The sequence below is a fragment of the Eschrichtius robustus genome, chromosome 15 (genome assembly GCF_028021215.1).
Source record: "Eschrichtius robustus isolate mEscRob2 chromosome 15, mEscRob2.pri, whole genome shotgun sequence".
NCBI lineage: Eukaryota > Metazoa > Chordata > Mammalia > Artiodactyla > Eschrichtiidae > Eschrichtius > Eschrichtius robustus.
The window spans coordinates 62,995,731-63,014,309 of record NC_090838.1 but is presented as its reverse complement, the minus strand read 5'-3'; the positions used below and the strand labels follow the sequence as shown (position 1 = coordinate 63,014,309).

The 18,579-nt window shown below is 38.0% G+C and overlaps 1 protein-coding gene across 3 annotated transcripts in view; it reads left to right on the top strand.

Moving 5' to 3' along the window:
- Positions 1-4,426: 4,426 nt before the first annotated feature.
- EXOC6B (exocyst complex component 6B) overlaps positions 4,427-18,579 on the top strand; it is a 713,885-nt gene continuing 699,732 nt past the window's right edge. For all 3 annotated transcript variants that reach the window (XM_068564227.1, XM_068564225.1, XM_068564224.1), the window contains exon 1: positions 4,427-4,714. In XM_068564227.1, coding sequence (XP_068420328.1) covers positions 4,602-4,714 — 113 coding nt within the window. In that variant the 5' untranslated portion in view covers positions 4,427-4,601. The remainder of the gene's footprint in view (positions 4,715-18,579) is intronic.

Genomic DNA, 18,579 nt, shown 5'->3' with positions numbered 1-18,579 from the left:
TGTAAATCTACTGAGGCAGGAGATGAAAAATCGGTTCATTTAAAGTGAATAAGGGGAAAGAGGTAGTTCTTTGAAGAGGGCTTCAAAGTGATTTGGAAGGGGTCTGAGAAATGATACAATCCATTATACTAATGTGGAAGCAGATGCAGAGAAGCAGAATGATTTGCTTACGTTCACACAATAAATGAGTGGCAATGGAGGGGGTGGGTGGGACAGTATGGTTGGTCAGGAAATAGAGCTTGTAATGAGATTGACTTGAGTTTGAGTATCAGTGTGATCACTTACACTGTGAGGCTTGAGGTATTACCTAATCTCTCAGCTTTCTCATGTGTAAAATGAGATATATAATATCTATAGCAAAGGATTGTTGTAAGGACTTAATGATGAATATGAAGTGCTTACTTTCTGTATTGTGCTTGGCACCAGAAAGTGCCCAATACATTTTAACTACTAAACTGGAACTGAACTAAAGGGCCCCAACTCAGTCTAGTACTTTTCTGGTCATTCCACACTGACCTGACGTTCTATTTAGAGGGGATTCATGTTAGGCCATCTTCATTGGAGTTTCCTATACTAGTCACTCCAAACTCACACACCCTTGCTGGTAAGAACTCATGTGAGATCTCTGGCCTCTGAGGGGGCTAAAAAACCCCTGCTGACAGTGGCAGAAGCTAGTTTAACCACTACTATACATTTCTGGTCTACATACCCGTCTTCTTCCTGTGATGTACAAAAAGCTTTTTGCTGAGTGAGATGCTAAAATTGGTGATTGAAGGGATCTTCTCTCATATATTTCAAGAGATCTTTAGAAATATGGAAGGCTCCATACTCTCCCTACTTCTCTTAAGTCTGTCTGAAATTGTTTAAGCATGAGTAATGAAACAAGGTGAGGACAGCCAGAGGTTATCTAGAAACAGACAGGTTTAGCCACTTGCTCAGTTCCTCGCAAACCAGGACTTGTAACCGATTCTCCTCACTACTGATTTATTTTTAAAACGTGTTTTAAATTAATAACTACAATTTTTTTTTTAAAAAAGCAGTACATACATGAGGGAAAGAATTCCAAAAGTGCATACATAGTAAAAATTATCCTCCTCCTACTTCAGGTCTCTTCGTCCCAATCTCTCTCCTGGCTGCCACTACTGTTGACAGTTTCTTGGATATCCTTTCAGAAATATTCTATCTGTGTAGTATTTTATGTATATATAAGCATATATATGAATTTTTTCTTTGTGAGTTTTTAAAAAATATTTATTTATTTATTTATTTGGCTGCCCTGGGTCTTAGTTGTGGCACTTGGGATCTTCATTGTGGCATGTGGGATCTTTAGTTGTGGCATGCAGGATCTTTAGTTGCAGCATGTGGGCTCTTAGTTGAGGCATGTGGGATCTAGTTCCCTGACCAGGGATCGAACCCGGGCCCCCTGCATTGGGAGTGTGGAGTCTTAACCTCTGGACCACCAGGGAAGTCCCGTGGTTTTTAAATTGAGGTATAAATGACATACAACATTAGTAATTTCTGGTGTACAACATAATGATTTGATATTTGTATATGTTGTGAAATAAGTGTAGTTAACATCCATCACCATACATAGTTACAGAACTTTTTTTTTCTTGTGGTGAGAATTTTTAAGATCTAGTCACTTAGCTACTTTCAATTATGCGATACAGTATTCTTTTTGGTTTTTTCTTTTTTTTTCAACAAATATATCTGTTCAGTTTTTTATTCAACCAAACAAAAAGATTCTACAATCAATCCCACTTGCATTTTTTTCCTTGAAATATAGTTGATTTACAATGTTGTGTTAATTACTGCTGTACAGCATATATACATTCTTTTTTTAAAAAAATTATTTATTTATTTATTTATTTATGGCTGTGTTGGGTCTTCGTTTCTGTGTGAGGGCTTTCTCTAGTTGTGGCAAGCGGGGGCCACTCTTCATCGCAGTGCGCGGGCCTCTCACTATCGCGGCCTCTCTTGTTGCGGAGCACAGGCTCCAGACGCGCAGGCTCAGTACTTGTGGCTCACGGGCCCAGTTGCTCCGCGGCATGTGGGATCTTCCCAGACCAGGGCTCGAACCCGTGTCCCCTGCATTGGCAGGCAGATTCTCAACCACTGCGCCACCAGGGAAGCCCTATACATTCTTTTTTTAAAAAAATAAATTTATTTATGGCTGTGCTGGGTACTCGTTGCTGTGCGTGGGCTTCCTCTAGTTGCGGCGAGTGGGGGCCCACTCTTCGTTGCGGTGCGCGGGCCTCTCACTGTCGTGGCCTCTCCTGCTGCGGAGCACGCGCCCCAGGCATGCAGGCTTCAGTAGTTGTGGCACGTGGGCTCAGCAGTTGTGGCTCGCGGGCTCTAAAGTGGAGGCTCAGTAGCTGTGGTGCACGGGCTCAGCTGCTCCGCGGCATGTGGGATCCTCCCGGGCCAGGGCTCGAACCCATGTCCCCTGCATTGGCAGGCAGACTCCCAACCACTGTGCCACCAGGGAATCTCTTACATTCTTTTTTTTAATATTCTTTTCCATTATGGTTTATCATAGGATATTGAATATAGTCCTCTGTGTTATACAGTATGACCTTGTTGTTTATCTCCTTTTCTCTTTTTCTTGAAGTATAGTTGATGTACAATATTATATGTTTCAGGTGTACAACAAAGTGATTTACAATTTTTAAAGGTTATATCCCATTTATAGTTATTATAAAATATTGGTAATATTCCCTGTGCTGTACAATATATCCTTGTATCTTATTCATTTTATACATAGTAGTTTGTACCTCTTAATCCCCTCCCCCTATTTTGCCCCTCCCCACTTCCCTCTCCCAACTTGTAACCAGTAGTTTGTTCTCTATATCTGTGAGTCTGTTTCTTTTTTCTTGTATTCACTAGTTATTTTATTTATTTAGATTCCACATATAAGTGATACCATACAATATTTGTCTTTCTCTGTCTGACTTATTTCACTTAGCATAATACCCACCAGGTCCATCATCCATGCTGTTGCTAATGGCAACATTTCATTCTTTTTTATGGCTGAGTAGTATTCCATTGTGTGTGTGTGTTTGTGTGTGTGTGTGTGTGTGTGTGTATACCACATCTTCTTTATCCATTCATCTGCTGATGGACACTTAGGTTGCTTGAATATTTTTTTTTAAATGAAAACATGCTCTATATACTGTTTCATGCATTTTTTTTTCACTCAACCCTACAATTTGAAGACAGTTTCATATCTGAATATAGAGTCTTTTCTCTTTCTCCTTAATGATTGCATAATTATCCATGGCATAAATTATTTAGCCTCAACTTCCAGTTTGGTTCTTACGTGCCTTTTTTTGTTGATGGCAACACCATTCTCCTGGCTACTCTGCTCCAAACCTTGGAGTAATACCCAACATCCTCCTTCCCCATACCTAGTAAATCATGTCAATTCTGCTCTTACAATGCTTTTCCTACTTGTCCATTCTTTTTCATTCTCATTGCCACTTCCCTGGATTAGGCCTTAACATTTTCTATAGCATTTTCCTGTCTCCAGATTTTCTATTTCTGTCCACCTTGCACACTTGCTTTAGATCAAGTTTCCTAAGGCCAAGATTTGGTTTGTGTCACTACTCTTCTTAAAAACTTTCAGTGGATTCCCAGTCATTGTGTTATATTTTAAAACTCAAGCAGTGATCAATAAATATGATTTAGAAATTCTAATCTGGTGAAGTTATGAAATGCAGATGCCTGGATAAGAATGTCCATATGTAGGACCTTTGGTCTGTATTAAAAAAAAGGATCCAAGGTGCTTTTGATGCAGTTGGTTGTTGGACCAGTGGAGCCATTAGAATAAAGTACAAATTTCTCTTCCCGGTATTCCTTTTCCAAGATGCTTTTCCAGCCCCATCTCTTGCTACTACTTCTCTACACACCAGTGCAAATGAAGTTTTTGTTGGCTTTCTGGGTGCTCCTCACACCTTCCAATCACGTCTTTTAAAAATGTTCAGGCTTAGTCTCTCAATGAATCCTTCGCAGCCAGAAGTGGTCGCTGTGCTCGATTCTCTGAACTGGCTTACAGGTACATTATGCCTTACCTCTTAGTTTCGGGTTTCTTAGTTTTGAGCTTTTCCTCCTTGTTAACTTGTAAGATCGCTGTCCGCAGAAACCTAGTTAGTCCTTTCTTAATATTCGTCCCTATAGAGGCTTTTGTACTTTGAGGCAAGGGTCTTAAGAATTTGTAGGTTTAGTGCCATTGCCGGACTTAATCTCCGTTGCGTATGAAGTCGTTAACTGTTCCTGCCTTATAGTGGAGCTTTTAACACGTGTTTGCGGATTCAATGAATAACGTGTGGAACCCCATCTCCCAGAGAACTACAATCCCAGCGGGCATTGCGCGGAACGTCGGCGGACGTGGTGACGCTAGGGGGCGTGCCGCATCTGAGGGAGGGGTCGTCCTGCGGGTAGCAGGAGGCTCAGGAGGCTCTGGAGACTGGGGTGAGAGAGAGGAGAGAGAGAGAGAGAGAGAGCGAGAGAGAGGGAGAGAGAGAGGGAGAGAGAGAGAGCGCGAGCGAGCGAAAGGTGAGCCGAGCTGAAGGAGGGCACGCGCTGCCGGGCACCCCCAGTCTATGGAGCGGGGTAAGATGGCGGAGGCGGAGAGCCTGGAGACAGCGGCGGAGCACGAGCGGATCCTCCGAGAGATCGAGAGCACCGACACGGCCTGCATCGGACCCACGCTCAGGTACCCTGGGTACCGGGGCCACAGATGGGCGGGCATGGGCGGGACCCGGGGGCAGGCTCCCTCCGGGCTGTGCGCCCGGCCGGCCACCCGCAGGGCCAGCGCCGGCCCCTCCCTTCAGAGAACCAGGCGAGCGACCTCCACCCTCGGCGAGGCGGGTCCCCCTCCGCAGTCCCGCCGTGGGGTCCCTTCCCGACCGTCGGCGCCGGCAGCCCCGTTACTCTGTGGGCTCCTCCTGCCTCCCTCGGGGCTGGGGCAGCCGTCGTTCTCCCTCCGAGGCTAGACCGGCCCGCGCCCGGCAGGTGGTGGCTTTTAGCAGAGCTTCCCCCTGAGTACATCACCCTTCTGCCTCCGACTCAAACCCCGTCCTGCCCTAGACCCAAGTCCTGCTCATCAGGCAAAACAGAATTCACCCCACGGTCTGTTGCTCGGAAATCAAACTCTTGCCTCAAAATCACAGCCACTTCTCAGAATCGAGTTCTTGAAAATCCTAGGCCTGGAAAGAGGGAAGTTTCCTTCAACCTCTCCTGTGAGCGGGTGCTCGCTGAGCCCTGTCAGGAGGACGACCTCCCCGAATGTGCAGCCTCCTGGTACTCCTCACCGAAGACACGTTATACCCCCTCCGTTCCTTGTGACCATTACTTTGCCCACACACCCTCATTTTATTTGGAGTTGTCAAAACAAGCCGCCACCCACCTCAACTTATTTAACAAAACTTAGGTACCACTTACTATGTAAAGTGCAAGACATTTATTAAGCGATTTACAAGTATAACTTATTCAAACCGCACAACAGCCCTATTAGGAAGGTACTATTATTGCCCTCATTTTACAGATGAAGCACAGAGAGGTTAAGTGACTTGCCCAAGGTCACAGAGAAAATAAAGTAGGAGAGTCGTGATTCCTGCTCATGCATTTTGGATCCAGAGTCTGCATTCTTAATCTCTGTTTTTCTGCCTCAATTGGGGATCACCATCTACCAGTACTTTATGTTAATTACTCACCAAGCGGAATTTCAAACTACCTTTTTCTTTCCCCTCAGTTTATTAGTGCCCTAGAACTAGCTTATTTTCGTCCTTCCTGTGGCACCTTCTGATCTCCATGCAGCCAACAGAGAGAATTATCTTACCCACCTTGTACAGTCTTGGGTCGCTGTTCCTCCCTTCAAAAAAGTTATTACTCCCTGCTTGTTTTATCGTGGGGAGAGTTGCCTCATGAAAGTGTTTGAAGGAGGGGCAGGCTGGAGACTTGACTCCTCATTTCCACCTGCACAGCTTCCTTCTCCAGGGCATATTGTTAGCACAGTTCTACCAGTGCCATCCCTGGACATGGGACATGACCATCCTTAGTAGTTTGCTTTTTGTCCCTTACTGCATTATGATCATGACCGTCATGCTCCTCTCTTTTCACATTTTCTTGAGTTCTTAGGGGTGAATGACCCTCATTTCATTATCTTTACTTTTATGAAAACTAAGGACTATTTACTGGTATCCTATATGCATTATTAATGGTTATTAATATTTGGTTTTCATGAAACAAAATGTTATTAGAGTTACTGAGGATGCTGTTTCAGTATTCTACTAAGAAATTTGGCTGCTGAGCTATATAGTTGGCAGCCAAGCAAAGCTCCTGCTGGAACAGTTGGGATTACCAGAGTTTTTAGGAAGGATTCTTCATCAGAACACCATCAATGTTGTCTTGAGTTGGTTGTGGTTTTTAATTGCTGTCGTTCTTGGTTTATAGGATAAATGACTTAATTTAATGTTATCAGTTTAGTTTGTTGTGATTTATTATGTTAGCTCTCCACTGAATAGTAGTTGAATAATAATGCATATTTGTTCAACTGAATTTTGGCCTGTAATTTTCCATTATCTTGTCTGAAGAGTATATATATTATGTTTAAAATACGTTACCCATTCTCCCGCAGATTTGCCTCATTGTTATCACTGAGTTCTTTATTCACTGGAAAGTCAGGTTTTGTTGGGGTAGATGGATTAGGGATCTTTTGTCCTAAGGGGACATGGTAAAAAAAAAAAAAAAAAGTTTTGAAAACCGCTGCACTATCCTACTACTTTCAATTGCTTTTCCTGACTCCCTTTTATCATTATTAGGGGCTTTTCATTTTTGGCCTTGTCTGGTCTTTGGTGGATAACCCTAAATCTTACTATCGGACCCAAGATTCAATCACTAGAACATCCTATAATACAAGTAGTATCCGCTGTCTTTGTCTTTAGTCTAGCTTGTTCTTCCCATATTCACAGGGGATGATCTCATCTTTCTTCCTTATTCAATTCAGAGGCAGCAGCATGCACAGACTTGATGTTTCACATCTCATGCTTTACCCTGGGTGCACTTCCATAATCATTATCTCCTGGTTTTCCATCACAGTTATTAAACAGGTTTCATAAAGGCAGTAGGGTCTCTTCCCTAACTTTACCCTTAACTGTAAATCTCAAACTCTATCCCTCTTCATAGTCTTTCCTATTTCTTTTTTTTTTTTAATATTTTAATTCTTGGCTGTGTTGCGTCTTCGTTTCTGTGCAAGGGCCTGCTCCAGTTGCGGGAAGCGGGGACCACTCTTCATCGCGGTGCGCGGGCCTCTCACTGTCGCGGCCTCTCTTGTTGCGGAGCACGGGCTCCAGACGCGCCGGCTCAGTAGTTGTGGCTCACGGGCCTAGTTGCTCCGCGGCATGTGGGATCTTCCCAGATCAGGGCCCGAACCCGTGTCCCCTGCATTGGCAGGCAGATTCTCAACCACTGCGCCACCAGGGAAGCCCTCCTATTTCTTTTGAGGTAGCATTTTTAAGGCGCTGGGTTCTTAGCTGTTCCTGAGAAAGGTTTTGTAAGTGAAGAGGAACTAGATAATAATAATTTGTGGTACCAAATTAGTCTTCCAGTTTTACCCCTTTTTGTTTGAGGAGCCATAGTGGCTTGACTTTTTCATTATATAACTAACCTTATTTAAGCTTGAACAGTAAATGCAATGTTAGTTGATTCCCATGTATCATAAGGAGTGCCTTTCCTTACTTACTGTAATTCTGAAAGTCCCAAGCTTATCCATGCATATAGAGGCTGTTGCCTAGCAAATTCTTTTGGGAAAGCAGCCATCTCTTTCTTCTCTGTCTTCATCTCAAAAATTATTTTGTTAACTACAAGTCCTGATTTTGCAGATGAGGAAAGAGGCCCATAAGATGTTAGGGCATGTCTTGTTTTTAAAATAATATTGATTCTTGCCTTGTAGTGCTAATACTAAAATAGTGATCACAAATCACTCATGAACAATAGCTTCATATTTTCATTTTTCAAATCATGTTTACATATCTCTAGTCTTCTTTCACATCAGTTGTTCAGAATAAGCCATTTCCTCACTTTGCTCTCTGGGTGCTAGCAATTAACATTCAGTCTTAATTGCTAGTTAAGATTTTAAAACAGACTTTTAAATTTAACAGTGAAATACATTGCCTTTAAAACAATAGCTTTATTGGGATATAATTCATATACTGTACAGTTCACCCATTTAAACTATACAATTCAGTGTTTTTTTTAGTGTATTCACAGAGTTGTGTAACAGTCACCACAGTCTAATTTTATTTTATTTATTTATATTTTTTAACATCTTTATTGGAGTATAATTGCTTTACAATGGTGTGTTAGTTTCTGCTTTATAACAAAGTGAATCAGTTATACATATACATATGTTCCCATATCTCTTCCCTCTTGCGTCTCCCTCCCTCCCACCCTCCCTATCCCACCCCTCTAGGTGTTCACAAAGCACCGAGCTGATCCCCCTGTGCTATGCGGCTGCTTCCCACTAGCTATCTATTTTACGTTTGGTAGTGTATATGTGTCCATGCCACTCTCTCACTTTGTCACAGCTTACCCTTCCCCCTCCCCGTATCCTCAGGTCCATTCTCTAGTAGGTCTGTGTTTTTATTCCCATCCTGCCCCTAGGTTCTTCATGACCTTTTTTTTTCTTAGATTCTATATATATGTGTTAGCATACGGTATTTGTTTTTCTCTTTCTGACTTACTTCACTCTGTATGACAGACTCTAGGTCCATCCACCTCACTACAAATAACTCAATTTCGTTTCTTTTTATGGCTGAGTAATATTCCATTGTATATATGTGCCACATCTTCTTTATCCATTCATCTGTTGATGGACACTTAGGTTGCTTCCATGTCCTGGCTATTGTAAATAGAGCTGCAGTGAACATTGTGGTACATGACTCTTTTTGAATTATGGTTTTCTCAGGGTATATGCCCAGTAGTGGGATTGCTGGGTCGTATGGTAGTTCTATTTTTAGTTTTTTAAGGACCCTCCATACTGTTCTCCATAGTGGCTGTATCAATTTACATTCCCACCAACAGTGCAAGAGGGCTCCCTTTTCTCCATACCCTCTCCAGCATTTATTGTTTCTAGATTTTTTGATGATGGCCATTCTGACTGGTGTGAGGTGATATCTCATTGTAGTTTTGATTTGCATTTCTCTAATGATTAATGATGTTGAGCATTCTTTCATGTGTCTGTTGGCAATCTGTATATCTTCTTTGGAGAAATGTCTATTTAGGTCTTCTGCCCATTTTTGGATTGGGTTGTTTGTTTTTTTGATATTGAGCTGCATGAGCTGCTTGTAAATTTTGGAGATTAATCCTTTGTCAGTTGCTTCATTTGCAAATATTTTCTCCCATTCTGAGGGTTGTCTTTTGGTCTTGTTTATGGTTTCCTTTGCTGTGCAAAAGCTTTTAAGTGTCATTAGGTCCCATTTGTTTATTTTTGTTTTTATTTCCATATCTCTAGGAGGTGGGTCAAAAAGGATCTTGCTGTGATTTATGTCATAGAGTGTTCTGCCTGTGTTTTCCTCTGAGAGTTTGATAGTGTCTGGCCTTACATTTAGGTCTTTAATCCATTTTGAGTTTATTTTTGTGTATGGTGTTAGGGAGTGTTCTAATTTCATACTTTTACATGTACCTGTCCAGTTTTCCCAGCACCACTTATTGAAGAGGCTGTCTTTTCTCCACTGTATATTCTTGCCTCCTTTATCAAAGATAAGGTGACCATATGTGCGTGGGTTTATCTCTGGGCTTTCTATCCTGTTCCATTGATCTATATTTCTGTTTTTGTGCCAGTACCATAACACAGTCTAATTTTAGAACATTTTCATCACCCCCAAAAGAAACCCCATACCCATTAGCAGTCACTCTTCATTCTGTCCCCCTTCCCAAGGCAGTCACTACTTTCTGTCTTTATGGGTTTGCCTATTCTGTTCACTTTGTATAAATGAATCATACAACATTTTGAGGAACTGCCAAACTGTTTAACAAAATGTCTGTACCATTTTGTATTCCTGCCAGCAATGTGTAAGTGTTCCAGTTTCTCCATATCCTTGTTAGCACTTGTTATTATCTTTTTTATTTTAGCCATCCTAGTGGATATGAAGTTGCATCTCACTGTCATTTTGATTTGCATTTCCCTAATGGTTAATGTTTTCATGTGCTTATTTTTTATTTGTTTATCTTTTTTGGAGCAATGTCTATTGAAATCCTTTGCTCAGTTTTTAACTTGGGTTGTCTTTTTATTATTGAGTTGTAAGAGTTCTTTATATATTCTGGATATAAGTCTCTTACCAGGAATAGGATTTGCAAATACTTTCTTCCATTCTTTTGGTTTGTTTTTTCATTTTTCTTGTTGCACAAAAGTTTTAAATTTTGATGTAAGTCCAGTGTATCTAGTTCTTATTTTTTTGCTTGTGCTTTTGGTGTTGTATCTAGGAAACCTTTGCTTTACCCAAGATTATGATGATTTCTTCCTGTGTTTTTCCTGAGTTGGATAATTTTATCTTTACATTAAGGTCTGTGATCCATTTTGAGTTAATTTTTGCCTATAGTGTAAGGAAGGGTGTTCAGTTTCATTCTTTTACATGTTGATATGCAGTTGTTCTAGCATCATTTGTTGATTGCCATTTTTCTTACCCAGATATATTTCTGGTTGATTTATCTTGGTCTTTTTACCATTAAATTTATATTCCTTATTTGTAGCAGAAATGTAACCTTCAAGACCCTGTCATTGTGTTTGTTTGACTTTGCTGTTCAGCTTGACCTCCCTTGTTGAGTGCTCTCACCTGGGAAGAAGTTTGCTCTAATGTTTTCAGATAAAGGTTTTCTCTTTTTTAGCTTAATTGCTGCCTTCCATTTCTGAGGTTCTTGTGTTATAAGAATGATGTGATTGCTATGTTTGATCTTGGTAAAGCACTTTACTTTAGGGACTGATTCTTGTCTTACCTCATGGAATGGTTTTGTGTTATACTGCTCAGCTTTAAGATTAACATAAGGTGTATTAATGATAGAATCTTATCTATTTGATCTTTTTCACTGTTGAAACATTAAAAAAGCTATTATGTCAACATTATAAAAATTTTGGAAGCTATATTAAGAATTACTTACACTCCTATAACACTGCTGCTGTTGTTTTGGTGCATTTCCTTTTAGACCTTTGCTTTATGTATTTTGTTGTTAAAAAGCTGTATTCTTGGTGTGGTAACAATTTTCTCTCTTGCTTATTTAATTAAATTGTGTGTAAAGCTGCCTCTTACAGAAAAGAAATATGGGGAATATTTTCAAAAGCTGTTTTGCTCAGTGTCATTTGATAATTAAATATGGGGAACTGGCTTCCCCACTTACTAATTCTGTGCCTTTGGCCACATGGGTTTGTTTTCCATCCTCTGCCCTCCCCCATTACCTAAGTTGTACAGAAACCAGTTAATCATAATCCTTGGTTTATGACACTCTCTCATTATTGGTCACCACATGGACCTCTTTAAACAATTAATTAATTGTTTTTATAAGCAATTTACCACCCTAGTAGGCAAATTTTTCTCATCTTTAAAATGGGGATTATACCACCTACATTGCAGGAACAGTTTAAAAAAAAAAAAAAAAAAGGAGATAAAGCCTTCTTCACTATACCTGCTAGGTAGTAGTAACTCCGGCAATGTGAGTCATCTGCCTTTTACCCTTGAGTTTGCTATGTGGACTTAGGTATTTCTGTTTTTGGAGTTATGTTAATTACAAAACTTAGTGTTTGGAGTGGTTCTTGACTTTTTTTTCCCCTTCCACTCATACGTCTGAGGGATATAATATTCATCAATAATCAGACCCTGGAAGTGGTTACTTTGATATAGACTGGAGAGTGGAGGAGGAGATGGGAAACAATCTTATAAAGGCAGTTTAGGTGACTGATACACTCCCTCCTTGACAATCAATGAGGGGAAAGACATGATCTCCCATTGCTAATTGCTGAATTTTTAGTAGTAGCTCCCTTCTAAAAATAACATTTTTATATTTTAATTTATAAATGTAAGGTAATGACTTGTAAAAAGATAGAAGAAACAGACAACAAAAAACTTAATCCTACCACCCTGTCACAATCTTATATTTATATATTTCTTTTAAACTTTTCCCACATTCGTTTTATTACGTTAGAAGAATATTATCATGTTGTGTCTTGCCTTTTCAGTTAACATATTATATACAGTTTTATACATTGTTATATATTATATATTTATATTATTTTGGTGGCTTCATTCATGAATTAATTTATTCATTCATTCTACAAATATTTATGGAACAACTTCTATGTGCCAGGTACTCTTCCAGGCTCTGGGGTACAACGGGGAGCAAAATAGACATATCCCTGCCCTTTTGGACCTTACATTCTAGTGGAGCACTCACAGAATAAACAAACACATAGATACATAAAATAATAGTGCTACTTAGTTGTTAGTGTTACATATGATGGGGTATTATTTTTGATTAGGTGGTTAGAAAAAGTTATTCTGGCAAAGATTTGAAAAGAGTGAAGGAGCAAGCCATATGGCTCTCTGGGGGAAGTACCTTCCAGACAGCAGGCACAGTGTGAAGACTCAGGAGAAGCATAATGGGAGGTGATGGTAGGAAATTAGTGAGGGTCCAGATAGTGTAGACTAAGAAAGAGACTGATTTTATTTCTAAGTGTTATGGTAAGGTACAAGAGAGTTTTGAGCAGGAAAGTGACATGCTCTAACTTAAGTTAAACAAAGAGCATTCTGGCTGCTGTGTGAAGATTGGAGTAAGAGAAGAAACAGGAAAACCAGTCAAGGGATATTTGCAGTAATAAGAACTAAGAGATGGTTGTAGCATGCAGTAAGATGTTGGGGAGGAGATGATGAGAAGTAGTTGGATTTAGAATATATTTTGAAAGCAGAGCCAAAAATATTGAATTAGTTATAGGGGTTAAAAAAAGAGAGGAAGCAAGCATGATTCCAAGGCTCTTGGCCTAAGTAAATGGGTGAATGGTGGTGCCATTTATTAGAATAGAGAATAAAGGGGGAGGAATTTTATTTTTCTTCCTGGCACTTACTATTGCCTGACATATATAATTTTTAATTGTCTCCTCCATTAGAATGTGTTTTCCAGGAGGGGAGGAATTTTGTTCCTTTTGTTTGCTGCTGTATCCTGGGAACCTGAAAGAGTGCCTGGCATACAGTTGGTACTCAATAAATATTGAATGAATAGAAGAATAAAATAATTGTACCATGAACTGTTAATTATTTGGGGGTTAATTAACTGATTTGTAGATTAACTGTCTTAAAAAATATGACTAGACTTTTGAGGAAAAAATAAAAGTGCTGAAAATCTTGAAAACCTCAGCGTGTTGGAAGTGTTTATTTTTTGGAATTACATATGATTTTAGAGTTCCTCTTTCTCTTCATCAAAAGCGTAATCTAAAATAATTGGCCTCTAATGCCTGTCATTCTTAAATATTTTTGCAGTATTGTTAAAATTTTTCAAATTTAAGTATGATAACTTTAGTGACTAAAATGTTATGATCTAAGTACACATTGTATAAATAAAGCTTAACATGTGGTAATAAGTTAAAATTTTTGTACATTTGGGAAAAAGGGGGTGGATAGTGTTAAATAAGTTTCAATTACAATATGGAATAGGATAATGAATTTTTTGTGGTTTGATAAATAAAAGTTAGGTTTTATTTTAATAACTTCATTGACTTGTCAAGCAAATTGGAAAAATGAAAAACTGAAAAAGCCCTCTCGTAGCTGATAAGACAGTGCTGGTTTGGTTCAATCAGCAATGGGCTCCAAGTCTGATTTTATTCGAGCTAAATAAACAAAAATTTTCATTGAAGCTCTTCCAGTGGAAGGTTATTCTGGTGTGTTATCTGATCAATTAGATTCAAGCCATAGAAAAATTAGTAGTCAAAGAGGGAATTTAAATGGGAGAGTAGCATTTGGCAATCACTCCTATGTTGAATTTGAAGAATTTAATAGTTATCATTAGATCAAATATATAGTGCTGGTGAAACTCATCTGGAAATTTTACCTAGTATAATTCTGAAAATAAAATATCAATGGGTAAATTATCTTTATTTGTATGGGTTTGAAATATTTAAAAAGTGGAAAGAAAATGATATGAACCATAAGTCTAGTATTTTTCCCATTCTCTCTATTTCCTCATTTTATTAGTTTGTTGTTTATTCTTTCATTGTATTTTTAATGCAAATATAGGCATATATGATTTTATTTTCTCTTCCCCTTTTACAAAAGAAGTAGTGTACTGTATATGCAGTTCTGTAGCTTAGTGTTTTATATTATTTCATCAATATATTTTGGAGATCTGTCCATATCAGTACGCAGAGATTTCCCTTATTCTTTTTTACACCTACATAGTGTAAATATACTATGGTTTATTCAACCAGTTCCCTATTTCTGTATACTTGGGTTATGTCCAGTCTTTTGTTGGACAAAATAATGCAGCAGTGAATAACTTTGAATGTCTGTCATTTCTTATTGGACATTTCATACTGTATCTGTAGGATTGATTCCCAGAAGTGGGATTGCTGGGTAAAATAATGAGTGTACCTGTACTTTAGTAGGTATTACTTTCTACAGGGGTTGTACCATTTTGTTCTCCTAGCCGTCTATGAGATTGCTCATTTCTCCATAGCATTTTCAACAAAGTGTGTTTTAGACTTTTGAGTTTTTGCTACTATGATAATGACATGGTATTTCAGCGTTTTTATTTGTACTGTATGAGTGAGGCTGAACATCTCTTCATATGTGTAAAGGCTGTGTATGTGTGTGTACTGTCTGTCCATGTCCTTTGATTATTTTTCTATAAGGTTGGTATTTTTCTCTTTGATTTGGGAGCACGAGTAAAGAACCTTTGATAATTATGCTTTGCTTTAATGCATCAGGAGTGTACAGACTAAAATGAGTTGTGATTACTAAAACAAAGAAACTATTGTTTTTTATGGAATGAAAATTTCAAACCTGCCTTTCTATTGTTTTAGTTATAAAGGAACATGAATAAACACATTTTAAAAGAATTTAAAAAAAATCTTATAGCAAGAGGCTATGATAATTTGAAATCAGAAGGTTTTTTGGGGGAATGCAGTAACATTATTAGATTATGCTGCTTCACATACAAATATAGTTCTTAGCAAATCAGAGGATGTCAACATTTTAATAAATTCTGTACTTTAAAATGTTATGGTATATATGTACATGTTTACATAATTTCCAGCATTTACCTAATTAGTATATGAATTAGTTGCCAAAAATTATTGATAAGGACAATTATTTAGTATGGTTTTGGAAGCAGTTTAGAATTTTAGAGGATATTTATGACGTAGCTTTAGTTTGGAATATGATATGTATGAATATTGATTAGATCATTGAGGAAAATAAAGATATTTTGATTCTTTACATCGTTGGATTTGATAGTTTTTAGTATTCGCTAATGATGTAATAATTTATTTAATCACATACAAAATCAAGCTTCCAGTTGAAAACAACTTGAAGAAATAAAATTAGTGAGTAGCTTCTCTATGAAATGTGTGAATCTGGGTTGAGATGCTGAGCAACTATGACATTTAATATTTGCTTGGGGGAGATAGCAAAAATAATGAGGGGGGGAGGAGTTAGTAAAAACTGACTTAAAAATAAAGCTGAACTTAAACAGCTTGCAACCTGCTGTGACTAATAGCTTATTTCTTAGAGGTGTCTGCTATGGCTGTGGGAAAAAAGAGTAAAGCCTTTTTTTTCAGTGTAGTAGTATCTGCTGGAGTATTTAGAAAACAAAGAAGACAGTTTGCTGAGTAGCTGATGTTACATGGACTTTGTTCGAATATTTGAAGTAAGGAGAGGTCAGTTAAGAGATAGACAATGATAATGAAATATTGTAATATTTTGGCTATTATAGAAAGCAATTTGTGATGTGTATCTGTAAGTTATATTTATGTTATATTTTACATTCCTAGATGTCCTTGGAATGTTAAATGTTGTCTTTCAAATTGCGGGTAACTTAGCATTAATATTTCCTTCACATTTTGACTGATTTTTTTGAAGGGTGATTAATTTTGTCTTAACTCTGTTTTGGGGTTATTCCCAGTCTCCTTCCCCTCTTATTCTGGTTGACAATTGACTGTTTTCTCTTTCTCTCTCTTTTTCTCTGATTTTCCCCTTGCCTTGTAGAAAGGAATTAGATGGTTTCTAAAAATCTATGTGATTTAAAAAAATACATGTAATAGATACATCAAAGGTGGTGAGCAAATTGGGGCGAGGGAGAACGAAGGTAGGAAAGAGAATATGAAGTCAAGAGTGAGAGCTGTTAAAAGATTATGTTTGTTAAGGTAGGCCATCAGTTTGGCTCTAGGCTTTCCGGCAGCTAGTGCAAAAACGAGATATGCTTTGTTGTTTGAGTTATGGTGTAAACTTAAAAAGTAGTTACTTTGGAGAAGCACAGCTATTCTTGGTTCTGAGAACTGTTTCTCCCATATGTCCTCACCAAGAAGGCCCTGTATAATGTAACTTTAATAGCCATATAGTAAATGCAGCAATATGTGACAGGCTGTTTCTTATATTGTCCTTTAGTGAAAGCATATGGCATAACCAAAGCACAATTTAGTAAAAGCAGTTCTGCAGGGAGTCAAGGGAATGCAGTTGTCTGCTTGTCTTGGCTTAATCAAGGCATGGATTTTATAATACCTACAGTGGAAGTTGATGATGCATTATCCCACTTACCCCCTTTTTTTGATTATTGATCACTTTGAGAATCTTTTGAATGCTATACACCCTTTCCTTAGTAAAATGCATGTGACCAGTCTTCATAATTTCTAGTCTAGAAGAGCGTATGCCTTGCATGTACGTTAGTTAATTCTTCATAAGTACTGCTTTTAGTAGTCAAGGTTTTTGATAACTGACAAGTATCAGTGAGTTCAAGATTATATTTTTTTGCCTTTCTTTCTGAATGTATCACTTGCATGTGTTCTAGGTTAAGTAAGACCTGTATGTGCTTTAAAAGTAAACCAGCTGTGGGTTGGAATATTATTTTTTTATGAAAGTTGAAGAACCTGGATAAGCCACTCTATTCCTTCAAAAGAAGTAGAGTGAGAGAGAGTACTTAAGGATAGGGCCAAGGTTCTTTAGAAGTTATTTGGGTTGTGTTCTAGAAAGAAAGAAATGCCGTTAAAGCCACCATAATTTTATTCCTAACAGTTTTAAATTTGATGTTAAAGACCAACCCACCTTGGCCATTTAAAAAATTGCCAACAAATAAAGTAACCATAGACGTTTTGTCTGTGTAATTTAGAGTATACTTCCTGGAAAATGTATGCCTTATTAAGGAGGTTATTTACCTGGAATGTCTGGAACCTACCCTGTTCTGGATTTATAATTAAAAAAAAATTGAGATGTATAAGTCTCGAACACAGTGATTGATAAAATAAATTTAAGCGTGTAATATATATTTGCATAACTGTAATTTAGAACTTTAAAACATGCATCGCCCGGTTAAACATCTAAGTGAGCAAGAACTATCACAGTGCAACCAACTAGGTTACCTTAATGTGATTTGTGATGATACATATGGACTAGGACTCTGTTCAAATACATGCCTCCCATTCACAGTCTTGGAGATCATCAGATTGACATGTATCTTGCACTGTAGTGAATTTACCTGCAGTTACTACTGTGATTTGATAAAAGCAAAAGCAAAAACAATGACAATAACAAACTTTTTAAAAGAACAATTCTATCATTTTTTGGGTATTTAGATGTTTCCAGTGTTTAGGAAGCTGGACAGATGTTCTGTTGTATATTAGATAAGTGACAAGGCCATTTGCCAAAAATGATGATTTGGATTAAAATAAGGCTCTTTTGCATATTTGTTTTTGATTAAAAAGCTGTGGAGTAACACAGGCTTTCAATTTTGATTGTGTTTTTATATACTTGGAACATGACAAAGTGGGACGAAAGTGTATCTTTTGGCGCTGTGATTTTGTATAGTGGAGCACTAACATCTTGTTGCATGTCAAAACCTTTGCTCTTATTGTTCTCAGTATCTCTGTATTTGAAAAGTGCTTCTTTATGTTTTTTTCCTTTGCAAATTGTGGCTTTGTTTCTTTCCTCATATTTGTGCTTGCTTTTTGTATCTCCCTTCTGCTTCCTGTGAAACATCTAAGCAAGCAAGAATCATCGCAGTGCGACTAACTTTCACTTTCTGGGGAAGCTCTGGTGCCAATAAACAATAACATTTTAAGGGTATTGATATGAAATGTGATCTTACCAAGAAATATGAATGAATAAAAACAGCAGACATTGAGCTTGACTGAATCCATGTTATGAAACATTTTTGGTATGGAGTTTGATTTTAGGAAAGACATGTTTGTATAACACATTAAAAAAAAAAAAAGGAGAGAAATAAGGGAGCTAGCCAAACATTTTGTTTTTGATGAGGTAAAAGAATTACTTGACATTTGTAAGGGAGAAGTGTACAACAAAGATCTTTTGGCATTGGAATAGCAAAAGAAAG